Below are 11,167 nucleotides of genomic sequence, written 5' to 3' on the forward strand. Positions count from 1 at the left end.
ATATATATTATCGTCAAGTCATTGTAGAAGCAGTGCGCACCACCTGTGAACGGAAACCTCATTTGTTTACAATGGCGTCTTAGAAGATGGACTTTCCCAATATTAGATCTAAACAAAACTAATGACAAATTGAACAGTAAACTACAGCGACTTCAGACTCCTTAATATAACTGTGCGCCTTTTAAATGATTCTGAATCACCTTTATTTTATTTTTCAAATTCGAAAGTAAGTGGTTCGGAAGTTTTAGGCGAAGAAAGTGAGGAACTTTCACAAATATAATAATACTAGCTGGGCCCCCTTTCGATGAAAGGAATTAGTTTTAGTAGAGGTTTTACGGCGCAGACAACTGCATAAGGTCATATGAGCGCCAGAAGATTAGAGGTGTTACAAGAGAGTAACCGACATAAAAAAGAAGAAGGGGAGATAAGGAAGACAGTCATAGGAGAGAAGAAGCAAACCACACCAGAGCACCCGCCAACCGCCCACGATGAAAGGAATGATCGGTGCATTTAACATCAGCCGAAAGTCATCGGCCTACGATATTTACACTCTACTAGAATGAAGCAATAAATCTTGAGAGATTCAAGAAATTTGAAGGTTTAGATCTATACTCTCAAAACAGTGCCCACAATTAGTGAATGGAAACCTCTCTGGTTTACAACTGCGTCTTAGAAGACGGACTTTCCCAAGATTAGATCTAAACGAAACTAATTATAATGAAAAAACTGAAAATTAAACTACAGTGACTTCAGGCTCCTCAATAAAACTGTGCACCCTTTTAATGATTCTTAACCACCATTAATTTGGTCAGATTCGAAAGTTAAATGGTTCAGAAGTTTAAGGCTACGAAAGTGACGCACTTTCACAAATATAATATGTATAGATATATCATTTAAATATTACATATGAATATAGTCGAACCTTCCTTAACAGCAACCTATGCAAACGACGACCTCTCACTTTTTCATTTGCGATTTTTCTAAACCTCAAAATGATACTGTCCAAGACGACCACCTGTCTAAGAGAGCCTCATTTCTGTTTAAGAGAGAGAGAGAAAGAGAAAGAGAGAGAGAGAGAGAGAGAAAGAGAGAGAGAGAGGGGGACAGACAGGGGGTAGGGGATAAAAGAAGAAAAAAAAGACAGAAAATTGGAAGAAAAACATTAAATTGCCCAATAGCGTGAAAAATGCTGATTTCTTTGATTTAATTATTTTGATCCCTCGTATAAGTTGTTTTTTTAAGTAACAAAAAACAATTTAATCTATGAAGCAAAATCTAAACAGCTTTTCCCATACTAAAGAATGTGGCTCCAAACATATTTTGAAACAGTTGGCACAGATGGAATTATTGATCTCCTACTACCAGAAACTTGGAATAAGATAAAATAGTCAGTGGACAGCTCTTTCTACTTAGGTGAAACCACAGAAATTTTCTACAGAGTGCAAGTAGCGACATCACGTAATTCGACACTACAAGAAAGCAAACAAACAATCAAGGTTGCCATTATTTCCCACATCTCACCTGAATATCAAGTTTTTTTACGTAATTAGCAGGGAAGATGCCAGACCTTCCCTGCTCAGCGATGGTGCCAGACCACCAGTCTCCCGAGGCAGCCGTCACAAAGATCATGTCACCTTCGCTGAAGGTGAGGTCTGACGGCTCATCAGAGGTGTACGTGTACATGGCAATATAGTATTCTGAGGACCCAGACAATGTATAATTGTGAAGTAGATTTACACAAAACAGTACTCAAGTCTCACCGAAAGTGGTAACAAATATAATGCTCACATCCTTTGTTTCTAAACAAACCATGACAGATAGAGCGGAAAGCAATAAATGTGAAAAGAAACTTAAAGCAACATACCAATGACGACAAAAACTGCAAGTCTCTCCATAGCTCTAAGCCATCCAAATTTTCAACATCATACTATACATCCAATATCCTGAAATGGTCTCCTAGGAACCCAGCAACTCAGGAAGGCTGAAATCACTGAATGATCAGCAATATTCATATTACTCTTATCCATTATGAATACTTAAATACATCAACTCTGGACGGTCAATGTAAAGTTATCATCATAACCAAATTGTGCTCAGGACCTCTACATTAAGTCTCACCTCCCTGAGTGTCTGGGGCTGGGCTAACACTGGCTGGTTCTGGAACTTTGGTCTGGGTTGGTGTGGAACTTTCAGCTGACAATCTAAATGTAAGATCATAAACAAGTCAGACATGCAATACTAATGAAGAAAATAACTACAAAACATTGAACTTAATACCACCACATTATTTTCCACTCTATTTTCTGCTCCAACAAAATTATGAATGAATTCATACCATCACATTATTTTCAAATCTATTTTCTGCTCCAACAAAATGAATGTCTTAATACCATCACATTATTTTCAAATTTATTGTCTGCTTCGACAAAATGAGTGTCTTAACATTAATACCATCACATTATTTTCAAATCTATTTTCTGCGCCAACAAAATGAATGTCTTAGTATTAATACCATCACATTATCTTCAAATCTATTTTCTGCTCCAGAAAAATCAATTATATACGCAGACATTTTCACCTAAACACATGATAGTCTCCAAAAATAAATGTGGTTTTTTTCTCTTTGTTTTGGAGATTTGCTGTCGACATTTTGTACACATCAGGAAGGCCAACATTATACAAGCCTTATAACAACAACCGATAAAACAAAATTCTGAAAAATAAATGGAAAAGGTCCTTACCCTGACTTGGAGGCAACACCAATCAGTTTAACATATGCCTTTGGAAACCAGCCACTCTGTGAATGAAGAAACAGAACTGGTAAAGACTCATGGGTTTGTATAAATTTGAAATAATGTACAGAAAATTCTACACATCTGTCCAGTGAATTTATTTCCGACAATATTCCCAAATACATTTTTTGTACCAACTTTAGGGAAAAAGAGGGGCAGTGCAAACATGGAAAGTTAGCATTCATCTTGCCCTTGATAAGTGAAGTGAAGTAAGTAAAAATGGGTGAACAGGCATCAAAGTTGCATAAATAGAGATATCTTTTATTTGAATATACTAATATAACACACAGTAGTTGTAAAAAGTGGAAACGTCATATTTATGAGATCCACCTGGTTTAGAACAAAATTATTTTGTGTTGACTACAGCAAAAGTGAAGAAAAGGGCAAAGTCAGCAGGCTCCCTATTTTGTTTGTTTTAGTAGAGGTTTTACGGCGCTCGCAACTGCATAAGTTCATTTGAGCTCCCTGTGAAAATGTAAAGGAGCGCAAGAACATAATACTAAACTCTCTGAAAAATGTTGAAAGAAGGATAGACAACCAGGGAATCATCTCTCTGTCAAGACCTCACATGGAATGTCCATCATCACGAATGAAAAACAATTAGCTCAATCTCTTCCGTAATACCAGCGTCTGTGGTGTAGCAGTCAGGCACTTCACCGTCACACTCTGAACACATGATTTCAATTCCCATGTGGAGAGTGTTGTCAATCATCTCAGCCTGTCTGCTGGGACATTGTATCCCTCTCAACCCCCATTGCCCCTGACCGGCAGGGTCAAAGAAGCCCAACTCCTAAATGATCTAAATAGTGCTAATTAGAGCATGTTGTTATCTATCCTGCACTGATTGGGGCATAAAACATCTACAATTACATTAGTTCCATAGAACATTTGTGTCACAACGCGATGGAATCAGGAAAATTTCCTTTCAGGATTTCAAGAAAATCCCCTTTTGTCAATTTTTGCGCATGTGGAGTTATTGTTATCTTAAAACTTGTTCATTGCCTGTCTTTCGAAGAAAAACCCCTTGAAGTTAAGATATTTGCTATTGAAGGAGTGGGGGTCGTCTGGTATAAAAAGTAAAATTAGCGAGAAAATGGCTGCGAAAGTTTGGTTAATTCCAAAGCTTGAGAGTCATTGGAAATTGAAAATTTACATTTCTTGTGCTTTTAGTCAATGTTTTTCAGTAAAATCCAGACATAAATTTGTTTTTAAATAAACATAAAAGGTGTTGAGCTAAAAAACAAAAATTCGACAATAATTGCTAAACCGGCCGAAAAATGCAGATACCTTCGATTTCATTATTTGGACGAGCGCCTGATTTCACCACGATGCCTCACATTTCATTATTACCATGCTCACTCAAGTTTTGTGCACATCTAACCCTTAACAATTTTCTCACACTGTAGCATTAAAAATCAAGTAAACAATCAACTAACCTTTTCATTGAGCTCTCCGTACCACTTCATGTCTTGCTGCTCCTTGACTAGAATAATGTCATCTTTATCAAAGGTGAGATCAGCCTCCTGTCGCGCTTTCCATGGGTAAGTGGCTTTGGCCAGTAGACCTTCTGGAGGGATCTGTGTACCCGATGAGGGACTTGCAGAGGCAGTACTGGTACTATCTGATATTGCACTTGACTGAAGGGGCAAAGAAAACAACTTTCACTTTTTTACCCAAACATTCACATTCAAAGTATTTCAAATTGGCAAAATCAGTAAATGATTTACGTAACTGGTTACTAACTTACAAATCAAGCTCCAATATAAAATTCAGAAATAAACAATTCACCCCACTCTTTTTTAGCTGATAATAAATTTTAATGAATATAAAGATACCAATTTACCTGTAGAAAAACAACCAAACTAAAGGAAAATAAAGACAAGTTGAAGCCTCCCAATAACAAAACGCAATCTGCACTTGAAATACAAGGTAAGACTACAATCTCCCAAATTCTACATTGCTATGGAACTAACACAACAATCATCATCTTCTTTATAAAACGTTCAACATAAATTTACAATTCTATGTTGTACTTTCCAATCTTTTCAGCGTTTACCAGTGAAAAATAACAACTGAATAATACCTGAGTAAATTGAGAAGAACTGAATAAGTCAGTCTCGACTTTTTGACTGGTTGAAGACTGTACCACCGGTTCAAATGCACTTCTGAAATAAAACAATTGGGAAAACTGAGCAAATTTCAGAACAACAATAAGTTTTGACACTCAGGTCTTCTCATGTACTTCACAGATACTTGTCAGACCTCATCTCTTGCTTTATTGCACACTGTCAATTCTCACGCTACTGTTAATTCCATTAAAGGGCTAAAGTCTAACCAGAAATAATATATAGGTGTCTTATTAAAGGATAACATAATTCATCACTTTATAAACTTAGCTACAATATTATCTTTAGATTAACTTTCTAGAAGAATTAAGTATGGCTTCACTTTAGATTGAGACTATAATCATATTGTATACATTTGAAAAGATTTTTTTTTAAATACGCATTATTTAACAGTATGGGAAATACCTACCCAAACACATTCCCAGATGGTTCCTCTACTTTCTCTACATATGCCTTAGGGAACCATCCCACAGAACCATTACTCTCTCCCCGATGCCAGTCTTCCATGCCTACCACTGGTTCTGATTCATTTAGGACCTGAAAGGGAAAAAGTTAAATTAAAATACATTGCAGAAATCAAGTACATTCTTCCACAAAACATCAAACACTGCACTTAATTTTGCCTATGTAAATAATGTAAATAATAAACACCTTGAAGGTCATTTCATAACAACGTAAGTTCCTGACACAGCAATTACTATTCATTTAAAAAATCCGAAAGAACCAAGGAAGTGGAACAAGGAAGACAGTATCATTGGAAAAACTTTGTCAACATGAAAAATCCATTGCTCAAAACATCCTTTCGACTCAGTTTGAGCCAAATCTGCAAATTACATTTCTCATGACATCAAAATCTTACTTACCCAAACTTCCATGCCAGCGACAAGAGTAAGTTCATCTTCTCGGGTAGCAGTGAAGTCATATATAGCTTTGCATTTAGTTTTGCTCTGTGAACCTGAAACATAAAAACAATCTAAATTGGTAATTGAACATTTCAATCAAGCTTATAAAATATTTAGGGTGCTCTCCTCAGCACATGCCACTGTTATCCTCTACATATTGAGCAAAAGGCTCAGCCTCAGCTTGCGTAAATCTAGGGAGCTCTAGTATAGGCTCGTGGGACAACGACACAAAGACACAAATTGCACTTCTTCCTCCGAGATCTAACACTCATAGCACACTCTATGGAACATTACAGAAACTGTAGCAAACCAGTACATATCTCTACACAGCACAGGACAGAAGACCCAACTATTGCTTTTTTAAAGTTTCAGTAGAGGTTTTAGGCGCTCGCAACTGCATAAGGTCATAGGAGCACCAAGGGGTGGATGTCAACAGGGAAACCGAGCTTACTCTGCTCACCTCTCTAGCTTCAACAGCACAAAGTCTGTTTCGACTATCAAGGCACCCCGGAAATAGCGGGTCATAAGAGAGTGAAAAACATGAAAAAGAAGTAGAAGAGAAATGACGATAGTAAGGATTAGGAAAGAAAAAGCAACAGTTCCCTGTTGCAGTTCAGGCACAGTTATGAGCATGACATTGATGAATCAGCCCATTTACAATTCTACTGTGCATAAAAACATATTTAAGTCCACCCTTCGGGAATGGCCTAAAGACACTTCAGTCAGTAGCACCGCCCTGGGGGGGGGGGGGGGGGGGGGGGGGGGGGGGTCAGCTATTGCTGGATCGATAACAACAACTACAACAATAACCACCAACCCGTACTGGCTACAGAGCCATTTGTGCTGCCCCACGCTATACTAGAGCCTGCTGTGGTTGTGGTGCCAGAGAAAGCAGAGTCCCAGTTCACAGAGGAGCTTGTAGTGCCACCACCTGCTGAACTCACAGCATCCGAACTGTTAAAGTCAAACCAGTTGGCATCAGCTGCAAAAATATAAGAACGCAAATTTGTGAACGAGAATCAGACCAGCTCATTTTAGGCGTACTATGACTGACAAGACAACAATCAATTTTCAATCATTAAACTTCAAGCATGGATAAAGTCACTAAAAAAGTTTAGGCCTGCTGAAAATGACCCAAAAAGATCAACCTCCCTCCCAACTTTCGAATAAGTTACATTAGCCAGACATCCAGACATAATACTGAAGCTTATCTGACAGCAATAAAGTTCTATATTTAAAAATCTTTCACAACAAAATTTACCATTAGAAGCTGGTGCTGGTGCTGGTGCTGCTGCAGGTGCTGGTGCTGGTGCTGCTGCAGGTGCTGGTGCTGGTGCTGCTGCAGGCGCTGCTTTAGCTCTGTCAAAGGGAAAAAACAAAAAGAAAGCAATGATCATCATCGCTCGCAGCCATTATAGAAAAATAACAATCATTTAGGTTATTTAAACAGACAGGGACATCCACAACTCTCCCACCCCCTTTTCCAATCTAAAAAAATATACAAGATGTACCTTATATAATGAATATAAACATTGCTTAAATTTGGCGAACATAAAGTTGTTATGAAATATTAAATCTGAACATCAGAATATTAGACAATTTTGACTATGTAAAATTCACAGCTCCAGTGATCAGAGACTGAATTATTTCCATCAACACTGCTGGCACTGTGCAGACTTTTCAGTAATATACAACAGGACAGTCTTCAGTATTATGTTTCTACCTTTGCTGTTGCTCTATTTCCTGTTTCAGCTTTTCTTGACGTTCCCTTTCTTGCTTCTGTTTCTGCTGCATTTCTTGAGCAGCTTTTTTCTGCAAGGTGATCTTTTCTTCTTGTTGTTTCCTAAGAAGGGGAAGGTCTCTCTCTAGTTTGGATATTTGTTCCTGCATGTTCTGAAATCATGACAAAATATATAACATTTGAGAACATTAAATCACAAGTATAGAGTGTATCAGGTGCATTAGGCAGGTAGTCATGTAGCTATTGCCAAAAACTAACCATATACATAAGAGGCTGTCCAAAAGATTTATTGATAAAGCAGCAGTCTACAGATTTATGATGTAACTTTTAAACCCTTTCCGGGCGTATCGCCGATTTATTGGCGCGAGTCCACACCCCTTGCGGACGTATTGCAGATATATTGGCTGTGATAGGTGTCTCAGTATTGTTTCATTTTAACACGATCCGTATTTATAATTACTTTTTATTGCTATAGAAAAACTCAGAAAGGATTTAGGAAACGAAAACATCTAGTTTCACTTTGTCAAAGTGTGGGTTTGGGGAAAAACGAGTGAATTAGTTCTAGTGGTCTTGCATCAACAAAATGATGTAACCGGACTCTGTATAAATATCATAACTTAAAGAAAAATTGGAATATTGCTTCCAAATAAAAAGCTGCACATACAGAAATTTATGGATTACGCTCTTGGCCTGTATATGATAAGATAGCTATGCTGATTTGCTTTCATATGTTTGGTGAATGTTATTTTTTCGGTCAAAATTTATTTTTCTCATCATCATCGCCATTTCTAACCCTTCTAATGCATACTTATGTTCAAAATTAATCCTTGTTTCATATTGGAATGTATTCCTCATTCAATTTCCTTCAATTTGATATATCATATGTTACGTTTTGAGTGACGGTTATGCTTCTATGAAGTTATTTTGTACACCAACTGCATAGCCAAATCGACCCACAAGTTAATTATGTCTAGACCCAAAAAAAACTACATCCGTAGAGTTAAAACAATTCATTTAACATTAATATCCAATACCATTTTTTTCCACCACACAAGAAATCATGACAAAGAGAACAAACCTTGAGCTCGGCATTGTTACAATCAATCTCTCCCAGTCTGGCTTCAGTATCACTTTCTAGCTGTTCCACTTCTTTGTTTAGCTGCTGGATTCTCGTTCGCTTGGTGTCAACACTATGCATGACAGTGCGATGAGCGTCCGCTAAATTAGGATAAAGCAATTTAAAACATGTTGATATTATTTGTTCGGACAGGACCATTCCAAAGTCAGGAACTCTGTACAATTTTACTGAAAAAGTCTTTAAAAAAAAATACAAGTCACCAAAAATTCTTACGCACAATACACAAATCTCTCACAGCATCTTCCTTTGAGACAGCAATTTTAATAGTCATTCATTATTTTATGTAATGTAACACACCAAAACAAATTATGATTTGGCAAAAAGAAGGCAAAAAAAGAAGATATGACTTAGACAAGAGCTTAAAGGAGATGTTAAAGTTTACTTCCTTATTCATTACTTTGAACCACAAGGGTGCCTTTGGCATGGCTTAGTGTTTAGTCACACAACAGATCAAACACGCTCACAGCAGCAATTTACTTACATAAAGGTGTGCCCTGAGCAGTCTGAACTTGAACATTCAAGACATCCTTCTCGCTGTTGAGGCCAGACGATTTCTTGTTGAGTTCCTACAGGAACAAAAAGTATACTGTACCTGCTATTTTGAAACAATGTTACAAAATAAATAACACTGTACCAGCTATTTCAAAGCATTGCTTCCCATAAACAATCTCCCTACATTTCTTTTTTTTTTTTTTTTTTTTTGATAAAGTGTTTTTACGGCGCTCGCAACTGCATAGGTCATATGAGCGCGCGGGACACTCCTAATATTTTCAGTTGGTAGGAAATTTTGAATTTTGCCCGGGTGGCGGCCGAAGCCTACTCTTATCGATTTTAGACCACCAAGGGATCTTTAACGTGCGCAACTTGCACACGGGCCCTCCGAGATTTTTCGCCCTTGTCCGAGAAGGCTAGGTGTAGATCTTTCCTACCAGAAGATCAGGGGTGTGGCAGAAAGACAGCAGTAAGGAGGAGCCAAGGAGTAGCAGTAGAAAGGCTGCAGAAAGAGTCAGGAGCCCAGAGGAGGGGGCAAAGGAGGTGAGGGGGTGGGGGCAGAAAGTGGACATGAAAGCAGACAACAGAACATTGCTAGAGAGCAGGAAAGGAGGTGAAAGGAGACAATTTTAGAGAAGAACATTTTTCGGTCGCTACCCGGATTCGAACCCGGGACCTTTGAATGAGAGGCCAACACCTTAACCTCTAGGCCACGAGAGCCCCCCTACATTTCTAAAAGGCTGGAAACAAAAAAATGTAAAAAAAAAAAAATTAAGATAGAGTAATAAGATAACAAAGCATTCCTTCAATGTGCAGGCTAAGGAAAGCATCTTGACAGCAAAGACTAAAATAGACAGAGCACTCCCCTCAGGGAGAGGCTCTGACTTCTTTGAGGAACAAAACTTGTTCCAAACAACCATTCTATTTATTGACTGACATGGTTTCCAACCAACTAAGGCCCCATTGTAAATGATACTATTTTTTCTCACTGGTGAAATAAAAGTCAAGACCAAAACAAAATAGAAATAGGTTGAGGATACAATTTTTTTTCAATAGCCTCTTCAGGTGCTTTTCTCATCATGTTGTCAAAATCCCTTACAGCTTCTTTCCTTTAAGAAAAAAAGCAACAAATGCGCCAGTGACAGCGTGACATGAAAGAAAAATGTTTTAAACGAATTCATCCCAGTAATGCAACAGTCCTTTTAGTTCACTTTTTAATCTAAATGCTTTTGTAGTAAAAGTTCCAAGTCCCCTCATTTCTGAGAACATTGGGTTATAAAAAGTTGAAAGCAACGGCTGCATGTGAATGTGATAAGAGCATATTTTAGAGCAAAAGCAAATAGTTGAGTGAAATTTTGACAAGAGAAGTAATTATTTTCCACTACGCTATCATAGAATACATCAGGTCATGGCATTTCAAGCCATGTGAAACACAGGTGGAAATCTTTTTAAACTAAAATCTCTTTGCAAATATAAGTTACCTTTGATACAACTGCCAGATCAGGCCATACTGGCAAGATCACTCAAGTCGTTGGTATGGAAACGGTTATGGTAGAAAAGTATTTTAAAAAACCAAAGGCCCCAAAATTAACACCTACCATTGACTGCCTCTCATATAAGTCAATATCAGCGAGGGTGCGGTCACGAGATACTCTCATTCCATCGATGCTGGTGGTGAAATCAGTGACACCACCCTGGACTTGAGTGATTTTCAGGGACAACTCTGCTTTCTTGGCATCCTATAGACATAATGGAAAGTTACCGAGACTTCATTTCCTTCAATAATAGAAAATGTCATCAGCAGCAAAACAAAACTGAGCCAAATGGACTCACCAAAGCTCATAATCAGTTCTAATGTACAATTCCTTGTACACAAATGTTTCCTTTCATTAGTTAACTTTTCCAGTGCACATCTAGGATCTCAATTTTAAAAAAGACAACTTTAAGGTTTCATTTTTTACCAAAATTCCCCCCCC

General features: G+C 37.8%; 1 protein-coding gene across 1 annotated transcript in view; it reads right to left on the reverse strand.

The window, feature by feature from the left end:
* The window catches only part of LOC101857218 (intersectin-1), a 67,497-nt gene that overhangs the window by 43,741 nt on the left and 12,589 nt on the right, over window positions 1-11,167 (reverse strand). Inside the window, exons 15-27 of the mRNA XM_035969729.1 lie at window positions 10,790-10,930; window positions 9,181-9,265; window positions 8,640-8,779; window positions 7,544-7,713; window positions 7,082-7,179; window positions 6,638-6,802; window positions 5,782-5,873; window positions 5,328-5,455; window positions 4,876-4,957; window positions 4,229-4,429; window positions 2,742-2,797; window positions 2,119-2,201; window positions 1,522-1,697 (exon numbers count right to left, since the gene is read on the reverse strand). Coding sequence (XP_035825622.1) covers window positions 1,522-1,697; window positions 2,119-2,201; window positions 2,742-2,797; window positions 4,229-4,429; window positions 4,876-4,957; window positions 5,328-5,455; window positions 5,782-5,873; window positions 6,638-6,802; window positions 7,082-7,179; window positions 7,544-7,713; window positions 8,640-8,779; window positions 9,181-9,265; window positions 10,790-10,930 — 1,617 coding nt within the window. The remainder of the gene's footprint in view (window positions 1-1,521; window positions 1,698-2,118; window positions 2,202-2,741; window positions 2,798-4,228; window positions 4,430-4,875; window positions 4,958-5,327; window positions 5,456-5,781; window positions 5,874-6,637; window positions 6,803-7,081; window positions 7,180-7,543; window positions 7,714-8,639; window positions 8,780-9,180; window positions 9,266-10,789; window positions 10,931-11,167) is intronic.

This window comes from Aplysia californica, unplaced genomic scaffold, assembly GCF_000002075.1.
Source record: "Aplysia californica isolate F4 #8 unplaced genomic scaffold, AplCal3.0 scaffold00008, whole genome shotgun sequence".
Taxonomy (NCBI): Eukaryota; Metazoa; Mollusca; class Gastropoda; order Aplysiida; family Aplysiidae; genus Aplysia; species Aplysia californica.